The 23,328-nt window shown below is 38.8% G+C and overlaps 1 protein-coding gene across 1 annotated transcript; it reads left to right on the forward strand.

Moving 5' to 3' along the window:
- CA5A (carbonic anhydrase 5A) lies at nucleotides 1-18,588 on the forward strand (the record flags this gene model as incomplete). The annotated part of the gene is made up of 7 exons (XM_084294945.1): nucleotides 1-121; nucleotides 9,018-9,215; nucleotides 12,476-12,594; nucleotides 13,971-14,066; nucleotides 14,225-14,287; nucleotides 16,158-16,313; nucleotides 18,206-18,588. The coding sequence occupies 7 exons, from the start codon at nucleotides 1-3 to the stop codon at nucleotides 18,383-18,385; spliced, it is 933 nt and encodes a 310-aa protein (XP_084151071.1). The 3' UTR covers nucleotides 18,386-18,588.
- Between the last annotated feature and the right edge of the window lie 4,740 nt (nucleotides 18,589-23,328).

Raw genomic sequence — 23,328 nt, forward strand, 5'->3', positions numbered from 1 at the left:
ATGAATAACGTGAAGACAAATACTCTGGTGCATTTATACAAGCAGCTGAAAACTCTCTGGAGTCCACCAGCACGACTCTGCAGCCTGGCTACCTGCACTCATAAAGACAGGAATGATGCGTGTAAGTATTTCATTTTATTACGTGTATAAGAGAGATGCAGAGGTACAAAGATAAATGTGATTGTTGCTCTTTCGTCACATAACTAAAAAGGGAAATTTGGGAATGTGACTGAGAGATTAAAGGAAAAAAAAATGAACAGAAGGAGAGAAACTAGAGATAGAAATACCTTACTTTTTTAAATAGACTTAAAAACAATTTTGTCATGCAAGGTTTTGACTGGCTCCAATGAAATCTGTAATTATACAGACTCTGGGTGACTTTGATAGACACTACAATGTTCAGTTTTGAAAATAAGGCCCTACAGAAGTACAAACCACAAAGCCCTTGAAATTTGGTGTCTAGGAGACCTACAGTGAATGACTTACTGAGGTGCAATATGTGCATAAACTAAGATGTCAAAGGCTTAGTTGTTTAAAAAGCTGATTAACTTATCTTCAGATATGACTTGTGGTGAGGCCAGCCAGGGATTACATCTCTACTCAGTCGTGTGAAGATAATGGCAGCTGGAGCAATAGTACAGATTAACGTTTTACATCTAAGAAATCCCTTTGTATCCACTATTTTTCCTCTGCAAAAATATTTAGCTTACTTTTTTCAAAGAATAGCCATATTCCTCCTTGAAAACTGCAGTGTGATTTTCCTCTATTTAAATTTATCAAACAATAAAACTTGTATTTACTTAATGAGAAAACAGCTGATTTTATCTTACGTGGCAGCTATAATGCAAAGCAGTATGGAGACTAGCACAAGGCTTTGTTTCTCCTGATAGTTACAAGAAATTTTCAATAACTGTCAGCGTTTAACAGCTCTACACTTGTAAGGACATTTTGGAAGGTGACACCACAATACTTTCTGCCACAAAGTGACCAGCATTTCAGAAATACTGATAGATTAGCTGCCTAGTACGCTGTGCACTGCGTATACATTCCCAGACATGGAAGCTGTATGTAAGATATAGCATGCAAGTTTCTCTATCACTCACAGGAAATAATTTAGAGCAGTTTTTATAACTATAGAATTTATACGATATTTGTCTGAGTTCTCAGTCTAAATTTTCCCTTTTTTACTAATCAGAACAGAAAATGCATGTTTTATTCTGAAAATATAATACAAAATGGGTATTCAATCAAGTAACATAATATAGCATTTTCACCTTCATTAAAAAAGTACCTTTAAAATCTGTAGATGCCCAATTCTAGAAGCAAGATTAGCATTAGATTTTGTTGCTAGTGAAGTGTCCACAAGAAAGTAGCATTAACATGTTCTTAATGCAAAACTTAAATCACTTATGCAACCATGACAGTATTTTTTCCTTTTCTGACCTGTTTAGAGTACTTTCTTAGTAATACAATAACAAAGGCTTCTTAAAGTTTCTCTGTTATCAGTTTTTTCCACTTACAGGCATGTTTAGAAACTTGTTTTTCATTAATAATGAAAAATGAAGACATTCATCTAGTCAAAGAAAAGTCCCACAGTAATATTTATAAAAACAGTGTTTCAGCCTTACAAAACAGGCGCTTTTTTACAAAATTCAGATTAAGTGTATTAACTAGGTGTATGCAGTAGCAGCTTTTCTAGTGAGTTCAGATTAGATGTTCTAATTAGAAGCCTATACAACTGTATGTAAGACTGCAAGTCCAATGGCTTCCAATTGCAGAAGCCATACAGAAAATATAAATCCAGACCCTTCATTAAAACAGTAATGAAACCTAAAAATCAGCAGCACAGAATCCCTATGCAGAGTTCCTCACTTTCCTACTTGTTCGGTATTAATATACCACAAAACCTTAAGGCCTATAGAATTTAAAACTTCAAAACTTAATTACTGTTAGTGTGACATTTCTCTTTAATTGGTAAAAGTATTATTCTAGGAAAATTATTTGAAATCCTTTGGTGAAGTAAGAAGGCAAAGTGGAGAAGGGCTGAGATCTCTGTCTTGCCATGTGATGGAGAAACTCATTATTTCAGGGGTTATCCATGGTCCATCAGTCCCCAATAAGGGGCTAAATGATGCCGTGTTTTTTTCCTGTGAATACTGGTCTGTTGGGAACTGCACTGAGAAATCAAAACTCAATTTGTGCAACCAAACGTTCCAGGAAGAGCTCATACAAGGCCGTTCGATCACAAGACCACTACTGATTAAATTAACTACAAATGCTAACTGTTTTTACTCACATTCCTCTTCAGTTTAAGACAGATGCTATTGATTACTTAAATCTTTCTCTATTCCATGACATTCATGCAGGAAATGCCAAAACAAACCGATTCAGAAAAACACCATCTTTAGAATGGTTGGTTTCAGCTGCCAGTGAATAGATGCTAGCTCTGAATAAGCCAGCCTGTGGGTTCCTCCATCTGGTGGCTAGACCCCGTGCATAACATGCGCTGAAAGCAAAAAGCACATTCAATTACATTCAGCTCTGCACAGATGACAGCATAAACAGCCCGTTCAGCAGCAAAGACTTGGAAAAAATGGTCCATGTTCTGAAGCCTGGTAAAACTAGGCTACTGAGCTCTTAAAGTCTTTGTTATGAAGTTCGTCATTTTCACTACCATTTTCTGAATTTCATCTTTTACCTTCCCCCCCTACCCTTCCCACTCACAGGAAAAAGCTGTGTGGTGATAGCTCAGACTTCTGCTATGACAACAAATAATACAGAAAACAATGCAAAGACTGATACTTCCCCATGCCTCTTCTGGATTCCCATTGTGACCCCACGAGTAAAACACTATTTTTCTGCAATTCACTGGGAAAGAACTGTAGAAGCAATTCTGAGATCGAAGGATATATGTAACAGTTTCTAATGATGTGGAATACTGCGTGGATGCCTGTAGTAAGCTCTGTGATATCTGCTAACGATAGATGGAAGTAGTAGTTTCAGACACCTTTTAACAAAATAGACAAGGAGTTGCTGGAAATGTTCTCCGTAAGGATTTTAAGGCTATGGAGTACACCCTCATCCTAATATTTATTGCCAGAGCAGAACTGAAAGGCTTTTTTCTTTCCTATCCTTTGAGAAGAAGGTACAAGAAAAGCAGAATCCTTCCATTCATTTTTAAATGCCCACAGACAGCAGCGACACACGATCCAGGTGTGCCATCTCCAGGACTGCACGTCCAATTGCAGTAACCAGACGCGAATTGTCCATGAGGTACCTTCTAAGCCTGCCTGCATAATTTTAGCAAATGTTTTTATACGGAAAAGATAAAGCCCCTATTTGCTTTACCTTGCCAACTGAAATTACCTTCTTCTTATCTGGACTTAGCCTCAGCCACTGCCTTCTCATCCAGGCTCCTATCTCAGCCAAACATTCTGGAAGCAGAGAAAAGCTCAGCATTTCACAATCTGCTGCTGCTTTCCTGTTGAGCTTAGAGTACTCTGTCAGTTGCATCCGCTTGATAAAAAGCATTGGACTGTTTATCAATAAACTGGCCTACATCACAGTCCAACTCTGACATCAATTCAGCAGAACTTTCAACACCTTGTCATGATGAACCACAGCCAACCATGGCTGTTATCATCCAAAATCTTGATTCATACTAAAAAGCCTCAAAGAAATCAACCTATCTTGGATTTCCTCTGTAATATTCAATCCAAGTGGCTGAAGCAGAGCCATGGTCCTTTAAAGTTTATATGGTTCTTTACTAAGTTTCAGTAATGTTTGTTTTTATTTTTCTAATTCAGAATGTGTTGCTATGGAAAGCACGGCTGCTCGATTTAGGACAAAAACACATTTCCTTCAAGTGGGTGCGGTTTCCCAACTGCCCCCACAGTCCTGACCTCCCTGTTCTACTTCAGAGCAGGGTGAAGCTTGTTTGAAAGCCCCTATATGAACAAAGCGCTTCATTCAACAGCTCTTTTTTTTTTTTTTCTCTTCCCCTTTTTTCCTTTTTAATGATGAAAACCTTAAAGAATAAAACCCACTAACGCTGAGTCACTTTATCCCTCATTCTTGACAGCTACCTGAATAAGTTTTGGTACTCTTTCTTCTAATTTTATATCCCATATGCGACAACTCTCTCCTCCCCACAATACTTGAGGGAATTTCAAATAACTGTACGCTATTTTGGCTTTGCCAATCTAGATTTAGTAAACCATCAAAAAATGCTTTGTTTCTTTAAATCAAGTTCACAGTAGTGTAAATTGGCAGTAATTCCTTTCATTTAACTGAACTTATTCTGGATTTTTACCACAGAGCTGTCACCTTCAAGATGCCTTCTTGGAAATCATGTTATAAATTATAACAACCCAGTAATATACACAACCTCTATTTTAATCTGGATATTTACTCCCACTCTGAAACTTCTGATACTTGCATCAATGCTAAGTGAACTTTCTAATGATTATTCAAAAAAAAAAAAATCTGTTGAAGTATCTATAGCAGCAAATAATTACAGAAAACATTTCAAAGTACAGAGCCATCCAAACAGTGCCATTGTATCTGCCTCAACTGGGAAAGGTAGGAAAAAAGAACAATGCAAATATAAGAAGCCTTCAAATACTGTAAAATTAAATGGAACATCACTGTGTCTGGCTTGAAAGGTTAAAAAAAATCTGTTTGTAATAGACCTCTCTTCATGGGTGACTCGCATCTTGGTCATTTTTATATGCAGTATTTACTGTAACTGTTCTGACACTACCATAGATATGCACGTAACAAAAGTAAATAACAGACAAGACCCTTCCTCAATGAGCTGATGATACATGAGGCGCGCTTGAAGTACAAACTGCACGCTATCTTAATTCTCACATTGCATTTACATTTGCCCATTTAAAACAGACCTATTAGATAAGATTTTTATTTTGCTTTCCACAGTGCTTCTATATCACTTTAACTCATCCCATAGGCTAATTGACAAATTTCTGGTTGTTGGGTTCCTCTTATGCAGACAGCATGCTCAGTTCAGGAACAAGAGAGGGCATAGATGAAGCCTCCCAGGTGGTCCAGAAACAACAATTTTGGAACACATAAGAACAAAAGAAACATATTGCAATTCTGGCTGCTGTTGTTCTCTAGCTTGCTGCATGACAGCCATGCCTGTCTGGCATAAAACACCTCCCATAACTGGGACGCTGCCAAGGAAAAGTTCTGTTTCTGAAACAGTCTAGAAAAGATGATTTTGGCCATTCTTCCTGAGTGCTGGGAACACGGTTTAGGGCTTATGTTTCTTTTTGCACCTAGTTATTGCTTTTGTCTGTAGTTTCCAAAACAAATAGCACCTCTCTGCCACTGAGCTTGTATTTTGAAGGGTTTTCTTCAACCCCCTAGAGATTTATTTTTTTTTATTAAATGTTCAGGCTTTACTGAAATTTATACTCAGAAGTAGCATGCACATGTAAACTGGATGCAGCATTTGTGGATGATTCAGAAGGGAAACAAAAGTGTTGTGGGGCAAAGTTATTTCTTCTTAGTTTTGCAGCTGAACAGCCAATTGTTTCTTGCACGCCTATGCTATGAGAGTTTTCCTTTGGCTGTGTTGTTCAACCCACAAGAACTGACTCACTCTGCTCAGCTTAGTAGCTCTATACTATTTTTTTATATTTTCAAGACCTTGCAGGATCAAATCCTCAAAAAGCTTGACAAAGTTTGGTAATCTTAAAGACACTGTGTAAAGCAGACTAGTGCAGTTTTAGGCTTATTTTTAATTGCTTTTCCCATACATAAAAGTGATAGTTACACAGAAATCAGGTTATGGTTTCTGCAACAATAAGCATCTATACTGATATAGAGTATAAATAAATTAGTTAATATGTTAGACATGACTTTTAAGTGGCCCAAGAATGTTAACTGCGATTCAAGGACACGTCACAGAAGAATGGAACGTGAAGAAATGACAAGCTTGTTCTGTTAACAGATAAGAATAAAGGCGTATCTCTTGTTTATACCCAGTATTAAAATTTCTGAAGCTTTTACAGTGTTCCCTGCTGCAGTGAAATATGAAGCTCATGTGGGCTGTCCTCACAACCAGAAGCTAACTGCTGCTCATAAGCAGCTTCAGCAATGAACGCATCTGACCTGTGCTGAATACAAGGGCATAAGCATAAAACTACTGAGCTGTTATTAAGCCTGAATGAATAATGACCTTTAGGACCAGCAACTGTTTTCAATTTTATCAAGTACCTATCTCTTCTTTTTAAGTTGTAGGAAGAAGCTGTGTGTGGATGGTAATAAGCTTAGCCATCCTGAAAAGCATTGACAGACAAATGAAGAATTCGCTGTGTTTGCAACTGAATACTAAAAAAAAAATATAAAAAAATACTGCACTTAACAGAAAGCGTACCTAGATGTGGGTGGAAGTAAAATGAGCTTCAAACCCAGATTCAAAAGATCTGAATACTTGTATATGATCACATTGCTTGTCATTATTCATCTCCCGATGACAGGTCGTGTGATCACGTAGCCATTCAAAGCAAATCGCTTGCCAGATTTTGACCTCTTTTTACTCAGTTCAGGGGTGTTTTATAAATACTGTAGTGTGGATGCAATGGAGACTTCTTACACGGTATTGCAATCTCCAAAAGGTAAATAAGATTTGCAAAATGTTTTTAATAGACTAACAAGTAAATATGATTCAAAGCAAGTGGTAAGATGTCGAGTTGAGCATTCTGCTCCTGCCTGCCCAGTGGACCCAGCCAAAATCGTAACACTTACGTAATCCCTGTGCTATCACCAACGCTATCAGCTTTCTGTGGACTTCTCTTGTTTGCTTTGTGTGCCCACTGGTAGCTGTAATAGAGAAAAGGTGCATGAATTAACCAAGGTTTTAACTAACATTTTATCTAAGGCCTGCCTCAGGCAGTTTCAGACAAATGCTAGACGAATTGGCCCTGCTGACAATCCCTCTAGCAGGCGTATTTTGACTTTTAGCTTTTGGGGCGCATACAGGTAGGTGAAGTGGCCATAATGTTAACTTTTCAATGCATGATGTGGGATGGCACCACAGGGCTCCATCTGTGGGAGAGGGATCAGGCTGGAGGCCTTCCTGCCTTCAGCTGGAAGAAACCGAAGCCTGCAACTGGCGCAAAACTAACTAAATAAGGCTATTTGCTAATATCCTAAGGCGTGTACGCAAGCCCTCGCAGTTTTTACCTCAGAGGAAATACATGTTTTGGACGAGTCACACACATGGGTTAGCTTGACCATATGGCTAACACGCACCCACAGGGAACCACAGTGTCTTCTCTAGCACTACCCCAAGACACAACTCATGTAAAAACCCAGTATTAAAAAAGTCCCGGCCCTGCAGATGCCGCTTTCCCCGCTTGGCTTCGCCTCAGGGGCAGCGGGTGGCGCTGAGGGCGCCATGGCGGCGGGCGGGGCGCGGGGCCGTGCCGGAAGGGGCCGCTCCGTGCCGGGCAGGGCGGTGGCGGCGATCGGCGGGGTGCCGGGCGGTTCTTTACGGTTCTGTACGGTTTTGTGTGGTGCCGAGCGATGCTGCCGCTGCTACGCCGAGCCCTGGGGGCCGCCGCTTCGTGGCGGGGGACGCGACGGTGCAGCTTGGGTGCCTGCTGCTCCTACCGCCTGCGGAACGCCCGTGAGTGAGTGCCGCCGCCCTCCCTCATGGGAGGCACGGGCGCCCCTTACTCCCTTGCCTGAAGAGAGCAGGGCTCAACCCCGAGCCCCTTCGCTGTCCCTGCCCGGTTCCTTGCCCCTCTCCGTGCCGCCCCTGCCCTCCCGCAGCCCGGCTGAGGGCTCCCCGGGCGGGCGGGCAGCGCCCGTTCCCCCCTCCCGGCCGTCCCCGGGCCCCTCAGGGTTTCTCCTCGCAAAAAGTTTAGCCTCGCTTTGTCTCCGCTTCCTGCGTTGAAGCATCAGGAAATGGCAGTGATGGTGACAGGAGGCGGCTGTGGTGCTCTGGGAGGATATTTTGGTCCCCCGCCGCTGCCTTACCTGCGTGCGGTGACCTTGTGCAGGCCGATAAAGTTTGCCACTTGTTGAAGGAGCCAGTGAGTGGTTTGATAAAGTGAGTGGTTTGATAAAAAGTTCAGTTTAAGGTAATTTTTTCACCTTGTAAAGGGCCATAAAGCGGCTGTGTTGAAGTGGCCAGCAGCACAGTGCTTTGGAGCCATGGTATTTTGGGGTCGGAGGATGGATAAGGCACAAAAACCTCTGTGGGACATCAGTGTCTGGGGGTTGCAGGTGAACAAGTGCTCCCCAAATCCACATAGCGCTCGGTTGTGTTTTTAAGCTGAATAAAGTCCCAAGGAAACCACGTAAATGTGTCTACCCTGCTCGTGAAAGCTTGAAAAGCCCAAGCTGACCCCAAAACTGGTAGTTTAGCATTTTCCTGGTGTCGAGATCAGCTTTAGATCCCAACTGCGTAAGAAGCTCTTACTCAATATTGCTGTGGGTGCTTCAGGAGCACGGCACCCTCAGCACTGCTGTAACCCCTGAGCACGGGTACGTAGGCGAGGGACTGGCACCTTCACAGGAGTATTTCTGCGTTGTAGGAGTCATCCTGGCTGGTGCCCTCTGACGTAGGTTAATGGCAGTGGTGTGTGAAGAAAGCTGAAGCAGTGTGGTGAGGCTCTGGCAAAGTTATAAAGCAGAAGCTACCTTAAAGCCCATTTGTAATAAGAGAACAATTTTCTGACAAATAAAGGGGACAACTTCTTCGAAGAGCATTTTGCAAATGGAAAAGGTGTCACCCCAGATACTAAGATCTAAGTCGAACTAAGGCACTTCCCTGTGTAGCTCTGAGTCACACAACTGGCATGTTTTTCTTTCCTTATTTTTTTTTTTCTTTTTTAACTTTCATATGCATCAGTTGACTTGAATTAATCCCTTGGAGCCAATATGCCAAACCACCTTTTCTTGCCAAAAATTCTGAAGTGTTTAGTCTTAAATTCTGGAATTGTGCGTTAGAGGCTGACTTGATTCTCTTCATTATCTTCCAGTGCATCCACTTTGGCAGAGTCCACTTTCAATTCCTGGGGGCAGTCGACAGTCTCCTATCAACATCCAGTGGAGAGATAGCGTTTATGACCCCTTTCTGAAGCCTCTGAAAATCAGCTACGACCCAACAACGTGTCTTCACATCTGGAACAACGGGTATTCATTTCTGGTTGAGTTTGATGATTCTACTGATAGATCAAGTAAGCAAAACTCAGATCTATTTAATGTGTTGTTAATGCTTCAAGTGGAGAAATCTTTGCATGCTGTAAAGCCTTGGGTTCAATAACAACATCACAAATGTTGAAAATGGTAGAAAGCTTTAGCTAAACACAGGTTTACAGTGATGGGAACTGTAATACAGAAGTTCTGTGTCTAACTTTTACTGTGTGTTTATTACCATGGCTGTTGTGCACAGATCCTGTTGTAGGGTGAAATTTATTCTTACTACACAAGCCCTAATGCCCAGCCTTTTGATAAGGTCTTGTAATAACACAGCTTTGCTTACATGAGTCAATCTTCAGTCATATATGTGTGTATCTACTTAATTTTAAATGAGGTTCCATCATTCAGCTTTATTAAAGTAATCTGCCACTTATCTCTTTTGCAATGTTAACAGATATACTTAATGCATGTGAAATAACTAGTAGCAAAATGACTTTCACTTGGAAAGCATACATCCTTATCTCAATAAGCTTTTGTAGGTTTAAATAATACTGAGCTGTGACCACAGGGAGCAGGTGCAAGTGTTCCTGTTGCTATAGTCTAAGCATAAGTCTGTGCATGTAAAATCCAATTATGCATTCCAGCAATTTGTTTTGAATAAGCACTCTGACCTGAGCAGCTAATTTCTTTTTAATGCTCGGTAGAATTAAGTGATTTAAAATCAAGATATTGTTACCAAATTCCAGTTTGCTGGCAGATTGTTCCTTTTGAAACTTGTTTACTGAAGTATGTTACTATTATACATAAAGAGGATATTTTGTAACGGTAGGTGAAGTGGTAGTGGTTGGTCAGGGATATTGAGAAACACATGATTCATGTCAATTATTCAGCTTGTCTTGGAGGGAAGAATTGTGGGACCCTGGGCAAAACTGAACCTGTTTGTCCAGAGGTATTTATGTTTAAGATGATGACTGCTTACCATGAGAGATACTAAAACTTCTTACGGGATTTTGCATTGTTCTGGGGAAGGATGCTTTCAGTGTGCTAATGGACAAATGCTGTGTCCCTAATGTCAGTATTTTTGGTTGATATTTGGGCAGAGGCTGATAAAAACAATGCAGCAAAAGCAGTAGTGGTAGAATGCATGGACCTTTCAGGGACTTGTGAAAAGTGTTCTTGTTTTTATCTTTTTTATTGATTTTTATTTATAGCTGTGCACCCAGGAAGTATTCTCACCCTTGTTCATTTGAGGGCTATGATAAGTAATGAAGAAGCCATCTGTTTTTACAATGTAAACTTCAAGTGCATTAGTCAGAGGAGAGATTAAGATGGAGATGCACTAACAAGCTCATCAGTGATTTTTGCTTACTCATTTTAGCTCTGTTTTGCTTTTAATTTAAGTCTTTCACTTTATACAGCCATACCCTGCTATCTGTTGATGCATTCCTGAAAAGTGTAATGGTTTGCAGTTCCGTGGATAACAAAGTCATTTTTCTCTGCAAGAATTGAAGTACTAGAGGGGAGTTGCCAGCAGGAGATTAAGAAACGTGCAATATTTAAATACACAGGAACAGTATTTGTGACAAAAAATGCAAGCATAAGAGTATTGAGACTGTCAATTAGAGGGAGGCCTTTTAGAGGCTGAGTATTCAGAGTGCATCACAGCTCTGAAAGATCTTTTCTGCTTTATTCTCCGCTACTAAACACTTGAGGTAAATCTTTATGTGAGCATTCTTGCTGCCTCTTTCTGGATGGCTGCCTTTTCATCATCATCATCATCTTCCTCAAATGAATTAAAGCCAATGAAGGGTGATGATGGCTGATGATGGTATTGAGCAAATCAGTGATAGAGTTCCAAAGTGATAGAAGCAACAGGTTATGGGGTGTTGCTGTATAAATGGCCTGGTTTCCAACTGCCTGCCTCTCTCTCTGCCACCTTTCTCTTTACTATTGCTATTTCTCATTTTTCTTTCTGCCAGCTTCTGTCTAACAATAATAGAAATCTAGAGAAGGAAGTTTATGAATGAACAAACAAGAAAAAAGCAACAAAATTGAAACAGAAGATGAAAGTGTGCATCCAGGATAGACAAAAAATGTCCAACTCCTCAGATGAGGCAAAACAAGGCTTTGGCAAAAGATGAAGGTAGTGCTACAAGGGGGTGTTTGCTTTTGAGCAGAACGGGATGAAAAAGAGGGTGTGGAGAAGGTATGTACAGAATGTGGTCCTGTCTGTATGCATGGCTTCCTCTGCAAAGAAACAAGCAGCTGATGTGATTTTTTCCTCTTACTATTATTTTTTTGTTTGTTTTTTTTAAATCTTCTATTTTGCCTTAAACTTATCAAAACTGTGGTAAATTGAGAGGAAATGGAAGGTGAAAATGCTGATAAAGGGATTGTAAGTTCCTGTTTCTTTCTTGTCACTTTCTACTGCCTGCTATAAGAACTTGATTTTCTATATACGTGTGCCTGTGCCCACCTTGTGAGCAAACATTCAGGTGAATGTGATTATTCACATGAACATATGCACAGATGCAAACACACAAGTGACTAATCAGGAATTGATAGTGTTAGAGCACAGAAGCCTTAATTCTGACTTGGAGCTGTGAGCGTCATCTCCATCCCATCACTGAAAGTTACCTTATTCCACTGTGATTTTTTTTTAATGATGGTCAGTTTTGTATTTCTGTTAAGAGCTCAGGAGCAGTGGATGAGGTTTAATAAAATGTCGATACGCATGACTTGTTTGCATAACATGCGTAACTATCTAGTTAGAATTTCAAAACTTCTGGCATTCAAAAAAAAAAAGGGGGGGGAAGCCTTTTAATGCCTCTCATTTTTTTCTCCTTAGCGTTAAACTGATTAACTTCTTTCCCGAAGTAGTGTTGGGATTATGTACTTTATACAGTAGTTTGCTATTAAACTGAAGCATGTTGTACAGTTAAGTAAAAATCAGCAAACTGTTCTTTACAGCTACGTATTTGTTATTAGTCCTTTGGAAGTAGTTACAGTCTCTAATTTACCAGATGCTCTGATGTAATAATTAGCAGGAAGACTTTGCTGGGTATTCCTGGTTCAAATAGGAGGAAATGAGTGGGGGGAAAAAAAGGACACAGAAAAAAACAGGCATAGTTTTTTTTTTTTCATTGATGTGTTTACAAAATCATGAGGCTTTCACTAAGATAACTGCTTCAATTTTTTTTTCTTTGAGCAAATTTATTTGAAGGGGGACTTTAATGTGCTACTTGTCTGGACACTTCTAAATCATATTTATTAGTGTATGTCTTGTTTTGTTTTTTAGTAATCGTCGGAGGTCCCTTGGAAAACCAATACAGGCTAAAGCAGTTCCACTTCCACTGGGGAGCTATAAACGAGTGGGGTTCAGAGCACACAGTTGACAGTAAATTTTACCCAGCAGAGGTATGATGAAAAATCTTAACGTGGATACCAAAGTCTACATCTCAGGCTGTCTGTAACTATTGTGCTTTCTTGAAAGCTCTGTGTCTGTAAAGAATTGCAGCTTACTCTTAAGGATAAAGCCTAGTAGGTGCTACAGCTCATCTACCTTTGTGTTAGTAAGCTCATATTGACTTAATTTTCTGGAGGAGAACTTGGGCTTAAAGTAAACATTAGCCCCGTGACTGAAAGTTTCAATAATGTTTTCTTCTCCCTGAATGCCCACAGTGGTAGCTGCGGGACAAGCCAATAGCACACAGCAAAGCATAATTGCTATTCAAGCTCTGTCAGGATGGAATGGCACAAATTGCTTGCCTTTCCTCCTTTTAAAGGGGAAAAGGATCACAAAGCAGACTTCTTCACAGTCAGGACAGGTATTTGTTCTTGCTTAATGAGCTCCCAGGTCCCAGCTGATGTGGTGCAGATCTGGTGGACAGCAAATGCTGAGGTAAAATGCACAAACTCACATCTTGTGTTGTTTGTTTGTTTGTTATTTAAGTGCTTTACATCTGAACTGCAATAAGCTAAGAGTTCATGTGAAGTGTAGGATCTCTTCTTGACAGTAAGGTGAATGCACTGCATGTCACCTGATGTCTAGTGGACGTCCAAAACTTCCAATCCTTGCTACATTAAAACCACTTTGCTTATTATTACTGAACATGGTTTTATGCTTTCTAAACATTTATTATTACTTAAGGTGGTTTATTATTAATAAAGGTTTATTATTACTACAGGAAGGCGTCCCTGCCTGTGGCAGGGTGGTTGGAATTAGATGACCTTTAAGGTCCCTTCCAACCCGTACCATTCTATGATAACTTGCAGCACACTTCAGCACAGCTGGGATTTTTAATAAAATCTCAGAAACCTTCTTTCAGTTATTAGATAATACAGCAGGAGAGCTGGGTATGTCAGGAGCCTGGAGCACTATGGAGTTTGACAGTTTAAATTCTGAACTGGCAAGACGGAACAGATCATGTCATAAGAGTAGGAAGGAAGAAGAGAATCAGTGAAGGAAAGAGTTTCCAGCAGATATATCTAAGGAAGGTTTCCTGTTGTAAATCTGATACATGCCAGAGCTCTGAGAGCATGAGGAGTATCACAAGTACCTGTAAGAAAAAAAATTATTAAAAAATATACATAGTCATCAAAAAAGAAGGGCAGTACCATTGTTTTCTAATAACACTTTGGTCTTCATTTTTGTGCTCCCTGATTTCTGTAGTAGCTGACTGCAGTGTTGCAAATTGCCCAGGACCGAATGTAGCAAAGATCAAAAATCAAATTTCTTGATACCATTGCCGTGCAGTCTACATGTGCTGATTTCTCATTCATTTGTATTTCAGCTGCATTTGGTACACTGGAATGCTGTTGTATACCCAACTTTTGAAGAAGCTGTGATGGAAGGCAATGGCTTAGCTGTTATTGGAGTGTTTTTAAAGGTAATTTCACTTTGTATAATAAGCTGCAATGATACCTTCTTAGTTTTAATTTGTTAAAGCACAGTTAGTAAAATATACCTCTAGATGGCTTTTTTGATTGTCTCAAAGTTCTGATTAAGGCAGATGTGTAGAATGTAATGCATATTCATCTTTTGTAGCTAGGAGCACATCATGAAGGGCTGCAGACCTTGGTTGATGCCTTGCCAGCAGTGAAACACAAAGTAAGTGTTTTCAAGTATTCCACCATTTATCATTCAACATAGTTAATGGTTATTAAACATAAATGATAGTTTAGGCATAACAAAATGCTAGTAAATGCTTTAAGTGTCAGAAAGGGGGCTGATTGGTGTATAGGGTAAGTTATTGAATATACTGGAGAAAAATGCTATTTTTAAAGGATGAGATTGTATACTTTCCAAACATATTGGTTTAAGAAATGGTGCTCTTGAGATTGTATCCCCTTAGAAGAGCATGTACGTGTTTAATATTCTCCTCGTTGAAGCTTTCTTTCTTCTTCTGTGAAAACAGATACCATTTTTTCTATTTTCTTTTTTTATTTTTATTTTATTTTAGAAGGAACTTTCTGTGTTGTGTAAAGTGGTAGTTTGTTTCTTATGTAGTTAAGACTTCCTGATTTTTGTCTGGTCTTTGAGGAGATAATATATTGTCTGCTAGTAAAATTTTAAAAACTGTGAAATTTTCTGCTAAGGCAACGTGATTTTATCTTCATAGCTCAGTTCTGACTTCTGCCAGGAGAGGGAGTGCTGTGGCTCTCTGATCTCATACACAAGCAGTTCATGTTCCTCCAGGTGTTGATTCCATTTTGAAAGTACACAGAAAAAAGACGTGTCAAAAATATTTCTGGCTTGCAAGCACACTCAGTTGAAGTTGCTGTACCATTATTTATTGCAGTGAGGCTTGTTTTTACTGCCATAAATATTTGTTTTAATTCAGATATAGTGGAAACCCAGCTGAACGACAAACAAGTTGGTTCAGTGCAAAAAGAGACTTAAAAAATCAGTAAATATACATCCATTATGGAAAATATAGTATTTTATAGCATCTGGATTTGAAGTAAACTCAGGATAAGGTCTTTAAAAATAATAATAATATCAAATGTTAGTTTCATTGAGCTGCATGTGGGCTTCTCTGAAAGGATTCTTGTTTCCAAAGGATGTTGGTCACCCAACAATTCATCAACACTTGTTTTAAAATGTTTGAATGCCCCTTTTGTCTTGCCAGCCTCATCACTTGACTTAAGCACCAAGCCTTAGGAAATATCATCCTGGTCTGGCAGAGGAGGAAGGACAGTTGATAACTGCTCTGTCTTCACGCCTTCCTTTCTCACATGATGAATGAAAATTCCCACCCAGAATCTCTTATCCAACTTTCTATTTTAAAAAAAATTCTTTACTGCAGTATTTCTTATTCTCAGTGCGAAACTGATAAAGCCTATCTCAGGATAAACAGGATCTTCCTTCCCTGCATTGCCATTATATCCAGGAAATACCCCAGGAGTAAAATGTTTGTGTAGGAAATCATGGGTTCTGAAGCTCCTATATCCTGACTGTATCTCACTTGTGGGAGCACAAAGTCTTAGAGACATGAATAATGGATGTGGTTTAAATAGAATTTTAGTCCTTTTCCCTCTCCCTTCTGCCTAAAATAATTTAGTGGAAAAACAAAACCAGTATTGTTTGTGATCTTTTAAGCATATATTCTCTGAATTTATTCCCTCATTCATTCTTTTTATGTTCATGTTTGCATCTGACTCTCACACAGATGCAGTCTGTTGCTTCTTTACACACCTTTTTTTTTCTGTGCTGAATTCCTAGTGGCTTGTGTGGAGAACAGAAATATTTAAATGTTTACTCAATAGCTGCCTCTGCCTCAAATCCAGCTTAATAACTTGTTACAAGTTTTAGGTTTTAAATTACTGTTTTATGTAGATTATTACTAATATTCACAACACATAATTTTGCACATGTGACATGTACAGTATTTAATCTTATTGTCATGATCTTTAAGTCTTCTGTCCTTTTTCTTTTCTCAAATTGCAAATTTTAAAAGTAAGTTCTTTCTGGGATTTAGGACACTGTTATTGAGTTTGATGTCTTTGACCCCTCCTGTTTGATACCTTCGTGCCCTGATTATTGGACCTATGCGGGCTCTTTGACTACTCCTCCACTTACCGAATCAGTCACGTGGATAATTAAGAAGAAGCCAATAGAGGTCGATGAGAATCAGGTAAATCTCTTTCTAACATTTAATGCCATGCCTGTTTAGCTGTCTGCTGCTGCAGATGCACAGAAGTAGCTGCTTCCCAATACTAGTAACTTTGTTTATACACAGAGATCAGCAGCTGCTTCACCCCAGTATTTGTGTGTGGTGGGGTATCCTGACCTTAAAAACAGATACTGAAAGACTTAAGACCTCAGCAGTAAGCAGTTTAAGATGCTTTTCCAGGTTCCCAAACAGTTGTAGCCTGATCTCTGATGAACAATGCCTTGTACTGGAAACCATGCCTTAAACTTATAAGGTTATTTACTAGAAAAATGTGTGATTTTGCTCTCTTTACAATAGTGCAGTCCTTTTTGTGGTAGGTAGGGAAGAGAAAGGGCAAATCTTGTGAAGTTCTGACTTCTGCCCTTTTGTGCATATCCCTGATAGTGTGGCATTGGCATAGAAGTCTTGCAGAGCCTTCAAGGGCTAATTCTCTGTTCTTCCCGTGGGCAGGCTCTGAAGCTACCAAAGGGTGGCAGCTCTGAGTCATTCACATGCCATTCTGACAGCCAAAGATAGAACTCCCATTAGGTTTTTTCCTTTGCCTTTTTGTAGGCATGTTTACTTGGTAGTTGGCTGTAATGTCCTTGATTTATTTATTTTTAAATACATTTATTAAACTTCCTTTTAAAACAGATGAAGGTTTCAGCAAATGCTAATTCACAGAAGTTAGTTCAAATGGAGGAGCTGATGATCAGTAGTCTGTTCTGACACCAGCCCTAAATTGTTATCATATGCCCTCTTGTTTTTAATTTTAGTACTTTGTTGTACAATGTGATGTTATTCCTTGGCATGAAATAGATGTAGAGATGAATAAAAAATGGTCAGAAGGAGGACAACTGTATTTGTTATTGGTAGTTTTCAGGATTTTTTTGTCTGTTCAAAGAAGTGGAATAAATAGAAAGGCCTTACAGCATGGAACAAATCTTGGCGATGGTTGCAAATAAGTAAAAAAGAGCTATGATCCTATCTACTTTTTTTTTTTTATGGTTTGAGGCACTGAAAGAAAGTTTCCTCTGCACTGTCACTGTGTTTTCTATTTTTATTCTTTTCTTTTTTTTTTTTTTTTTTTGAGACTTTGGTTAATAATGAAATGCAAGTGGAATCACAGGAGGCAAAATACTTTTTTTTAATAGAACTTCTGCATGCAGCTACACCATCTAGGAAGTAAAATCTTAATCCTGAAGAATAAGCATGTATGTGATCTTAATGCTTGTGTATATATAAAGGAACAGGATGGCAAGAACTGAGGATTGTAAGACAGCAAGGAGAACTGAATGCATAACTTTTTTTTCCAATTCAAACTTTTACTCATTTTCTTGCCTCTTCCTCACTCGTTCTTCTATGGCATAGAAAGATGTATAGTTGACTTAATGTTGTATTGCCTTTGTGAGCATTAAAAATCTGATCTGCTGCACACTTTAATCCCCAGTTGTCAACCACTATTGAGAACAACAGCTATGCAGGTTGTTGCTTGTTGAGATTGTCTCTTTTCTGGGTGTCAACATATGCAACAGAACTCCAGGAAGGGTGCAAATTAAGAAGTTGGGAGAGATTTAATTAAAGATAGCATAAGTTCCAATGTTCAAATGGGAATTGGTTCTAAGACCTAACACATTTGAAATCAAGTTTGCCTAAAGATGATCCACAGCTCCTCTTCTGCATTGATAAGGATGATGACATAATCTTTACCAGCAGATGACAAAGAAGTCCCAGAAGGCCATGCTAAAGTTTCTCAGAATGGGAATGTAATAGTACCTCTGATAATTTCCAAGCAGGAATGACTGTGTGTTGTCATGTACTCCAAAAATTCTCCAGTTAGCAAAGTCACAAAATTGGCCATTTCTCATTCTCAGCTGGAGGCGTTTCGGATGCTGCTCTTTACTTCAGATGGTGAAGAAGAAAAGAGGATGGTAGACAACTTTCGCCCTCTTCAGCCATTAATGAATCGAACTGTCCGTTCATCCTTCCAAAGCAGCCATGTCTTGAATATGGAAGCACAGCACTCGGACCATGCCCAGCAGATCGGACCATAGATGGCCCATGAAATGCCAGTCCAGACTGCAGTAACTAGGTTTTACTTTACTTTGTAATTATTTTTTCCTTTTTTGCAGCGTGGGTATGCCATGCAGTTTCACACTTAGCTAGTTTCAGTTCTGCTAAGTGCCATTTTTTTTCTTTTCTTTAGGTAAACGATAGAAACTCTTAGTATATTTACTCACTTGAAAGCAGGGATCAATGAGGAACTATTTTGAAAGTTAAAGGGGAAAAAAAAGGCAGGAGATCTTCTTCTTCTTTCTGTATTCTGAATTGTTCTGTCTTTTCAAAAGCTCTTTCAGTGACTTGCATGAATTAATAGTCCCAACTAAAAACACTTTAGCAAGCAGATAGTGTGAAGAAGAGAGAAGTCTATTAATCCTGATAAAGCTCCTTTGTGGAACTGCTTCAGAGTTTTGGGAAGAGAACTATCATCTCTAGTCACATACACAGAGATGTTTTGTCTTTTTCCTTTTTGTTGTTTTGAGGAAAAAAAAAAAAAAAAAAGAGTTGGTGCTCAGAATGACAAGAGGAGAAGGAAAAAACTGGCTTACAGAATCTAGCCTGTTCCTGTTACATTGACTGTAAGACCTGTGTTTGATATGGATGATACAGACTGTCTGCGCTATCTGTACCCCAAGCCAGATGCCTTTTTCCAAAACCTTGTAACAAATGGAGAAGCTTTTGATTTTTGCAGCTTTTACTTTTCCGTGGTGATAATGTGCCAGGAGAAGAGATCAGGAGAAAAGAATTTGCCGGTATCTCAAGACTGGCAAGAGCAGCGAATTACGTGAAAATGTCCTATGGAACCCAGGAAATTGATCACATCAGGGGAAAACAAAATTGGATGGATACCAGCTGATCCCCTGCCCTCTCTCAGTGGGATTTGGGGGAAAATTTTAGTTTTGAAACCTAATTCAGTGCTAGGAGAGCATGGACAAAATGTGGCATTCAAATACCTGAAAGATTTTCTTCAGCAACTTGTAGAGCACTAGTGCACTCTTTCCACAGTTCTGTCTTAAGCTTCTCTTAAGAGATACCTGCCTTCATGACAACTGGGGACCAGGTTATATTACAGCACCTTATGATAACAAAGTTAAATGATGGTTGAAACTTACTTGTGGACCACACAAATTGTTGTGTAAGTTGCCAGTTGTGGAGCCTTATGCTAAAGTTCTGGTCCATTTGACACAAACGTTGTCTACCTCTGAAGTATACTACTAGCCATGATTTTCTTTAGTGCACCTTTCTCAGTGGCTTCTTAAGCTTTACTGTATTTAACAGTGTGCCTGTGCATGAACTTGTGTACAAAATGTACAGTCTCATTTTCTGATGAGACACTTCTGTCTGTAAACCCACGATACAATCTTAATTGGTCCGCTTCTGCCATTAAGCAGCACTGGTTGCTGGTGTCACTCAGTACGAACGATTCCAGGACCCTAGCTTGTCAATGATAAATTCAGAACTTCGAAATCAATGCTTTCCAATTCCAAGTGTTCACTTTAAAAGCACTTTAACACTTTTCAGTGTGACCCTAATGATTTTAAAGCTTTTGAATCTTCTTGTTTAACCCATTAAGTTCCTGCATTTGCTTCCTTAATAGCTCTACCTCAGGCGTTTGCTGGATTGCAACAGTTGTGCCTTTCTCCTGGGCAATATAAAGTGTGCCCACTTAACTTTAGGGTGACTACAGAGTAAAGACAAGAAAATCTCTCTCCATTCCCTGTGTAATAGTGTGTAAATACGTACATCTTCACTGCGTAGTATATTTAAAATGGCAGGACGTATCTTTAGTTTCATCACATTTTCAAAACCCTTACAGCTTAGTTGAACTATACCATGTATGTCTTCAGCATCATCAACCAGGTCTTTTACTGTGTTTCTGGTGCACAGAACCATATCAGTAATGGTTTTTCCAGAGAATGACAGGTTCTAAAAACAGTTTTAGAAGAGACATCTGCAGATGTGAAATTAGGAAGAGAATTCTTTTACTTTCTGTCTGAGTGTACTCAGGATCTAGTCATTGGTAAACTGGAGGTTTTCTTTCAGTGCCGTTCAAACGTGTTGTGTTTTTTTTTCTGAGCAGGACCCCTTGGAAAAATGGCAGTGATCAAGAACTGGCTGCCTTGCAAATAATCTTGTATGTATTTGAGATTTTTGTTTCCCATTATTAGCAGTTAAGATGACTTTGTATTTTTTTCCTAACCTTTACATTTAAAAATGCAGGTGACTCAACAGCACTAAGCTAGATATACGTAGCCTGCATCAACCAAAATCTTTAGAACTGCTGCCTTATAAATACTGAGGTGGATACAGTAAAGGGAACTGAAATAAGCTCTGTGAGATCAGTGAGAAACCTACTATTTGCTTTACTGGTGGAGGAAAACCGTTGGGATTATAAAGGGAACAACCTGGCCTAATTTGGATCATTTGAACTACCAGCTAAAAACATACATGAAAATCTACCGTGCTTAAAGTTGCAAGTTAAGACAGCATCTCTGAATTAGTACATAAACTCCCTTATGAGGAATTCTTTTCTTGTGGTTATTAGTTTAAGTCCTTAAAAACAGTCAGACCCTCCCTATCACAAGGGAATGGCTCTTTTTTAAAAAACTTCATGCAATTGCTCAAAGTTTTGTAGTTGCCTTGGTAATTTTCACAAAGTTTTTCATCTGATCTGCTGAGCTTGTTTCACCAGCTAACACAGCTTTGCTGGCCAGTATGTCAATGCAAAATGCACATTTTGTTCTTAGGGAACTACCGTGGATAAATGTTTAATTTTCAGATGTTTTGTTATGCTGTAGCATGCTCATATTCAGCTAAGTTCTTACTGGTCATGTTTGCTCCATTGAAGGAAATTTCCTTCCTATTTGGGTAAATCTCTTTAGCATGTTAACCACCATGCTGATGTCTGAGATGTTGTTGAATACTCTGTTGTCAATGATCTAAGACAGAAAATTCTCGTAGAAGTTTACTTATTTTGTTAAAGTATTGTCATGGAAGTTTTGTTAGCTAATAGGTATATTATCTAGTCATACAGTTAACTTATACTCCATATATTTATATAAAATCACATCTAAATATTCTGATATAAAATGAATCAACTTCAGTTTCAGCACTGAGTTTTGAGTATGTGTGGAAATGAGGTCAGCATAGAAAAATTTAACTGGACTGTGTTACAAAAATAAGTGTTATGGGGATTTTCTGTTACAGTTACTGGGCTGCTTAATGAGTAGGTCTTGCATTGACATGTTAGTGGTTTAGAATCTCCGGTACAGATGGACAGTATCACTGCTGCAGTGCAGATTCTTGTTGAAATTAGCAGACCAGTAATGAAAAGAGAAGGTTTCCTTCATCTTTTTTGTTTGTTTTTTTAGTTGTTTTTCTTATGTTTGTATCTTTTTCCTAAACTTTTATGTTACAATGACTGTATTGCCCTTGTGAACGCTAACTTCAAGGAGAATAATTCTGCGTGCATGCACGTGTATACAAAATTGTAGATGGGATATAATTCTTTTGCCTTATTCTTCCAGTCATGTATGGGGAAAAACAATTTGGTTGAATCAGTGGATGTTAGCTAATATTCGTAGTGACTTTGCACAACTGAGTTAAACTGTTTGACAGGTGTCTGCGTAGGAATCTTCAGGCTCTCCTGTTAGATGGTACAATAGAGAAGGGTCAAAACAGGCAATTGTATTTGTCATTGCAATAGTAATCGCTTCTGTTACTTAATACTGTACTGAGAGACATTCCTGTGGCAATAAGTATTATGAATTAAAGACTGTAGAGGAAATCATTTTGAGGAGGGCTTGTTGAAATGCGAGTAGAAGGCTTTTGAGCATAGGTCTGTGTTGGTCAAACCTCCTTTTAGTATTTAAGTACTGCTCCTAATAGAAATCTTGTTCTTAGCAACTTCATAGATGGAATGATTTTAATTGGCATTGGATATTTGATCCACATTCCTACATTCAAGAACTTTTTCACCAGTGCACTTCAGGTACAAACCAACACGTACGTGCAAGCAGTCTTTTGTTGTCTTCTGTTCTGGATGGCTTGCATTAGTATTCTTACTGCAAGTCTGACAGGAGTGTATCTTTTGGCTGTGAAAGCTGTAGAAATTAAGGTTGCTTTGATCTCACAAAAGTTTGCTGGGTTTTAATGTACTGGAATTGTATGCTGCATACTTTTGAAGGAGGGTCCCTTGGTCTGTTCAACTTCATAGTCAATAGTGTTTGTTTTAAAATTTGAATGCCTTAATTTTGAATGTCTTAACTTGTATGTGTTGGCACATCTCTACTTTTTCTTTCCTTTGTGTATCTAGTTTTCATGGCAGTTATTACATTGTATATTTTAATGTATGTAATCTACGTAATCATAATTGACTAAAATAATTGTCTTTGTGGCCAATATATGTAACGGGGAATGCTTTTTATTCTCCTAGGATACAGGCCTTTTCTTTTCAGTTTTTACTTGATGGAAAGAAACTTGTAGCTGCTGTGTTTTTAAACTGTTAAATTAGTGTGCAACTATGCAATAAAGAAACAGAGAAACCTGTGTCTCTATTTCATTGTGTAACTAAGCTCTCCAAGCTAGAAAGTAGATTTTCTGTCAAGAAAATAATATAATTCATCCTTCAGAATGAGCCAGTTCATTATGAGCGGAGTCTAATCAGATGTCAGACATGGTGATACTTCAGTCTGTGACAGCCTGCTGAACCGTATTGTAGTTGCAATGAAAGAACAATGACCTCTGTGTTGCAGCTGCACTGATGGAAGGATATCTAATTGTTTGTTACATTCAGCTAGATGCAACATGCTGTCTAAAATGGGATTGCAACTTTCTAAGCTCTTTACTAAGCTACCTTGTTTGATATTTAGTATTAAACTCGACCTAAAGAAACTGTCGGTGAATTTTCTTTCTCTATTGTGTAATTAGTGTTGAT

This window comes from Netta rufina, assembly GCF_964035555.1.
Source record: "Netta rufina genome assembly, chromosome: 13".
In the NCBI taxonomy this organism is placed as follows: Eukaryota; Metazoa; Chordata; class Aves; order Anseriformes; family Anatidae; genus Netta; species Netta rufina.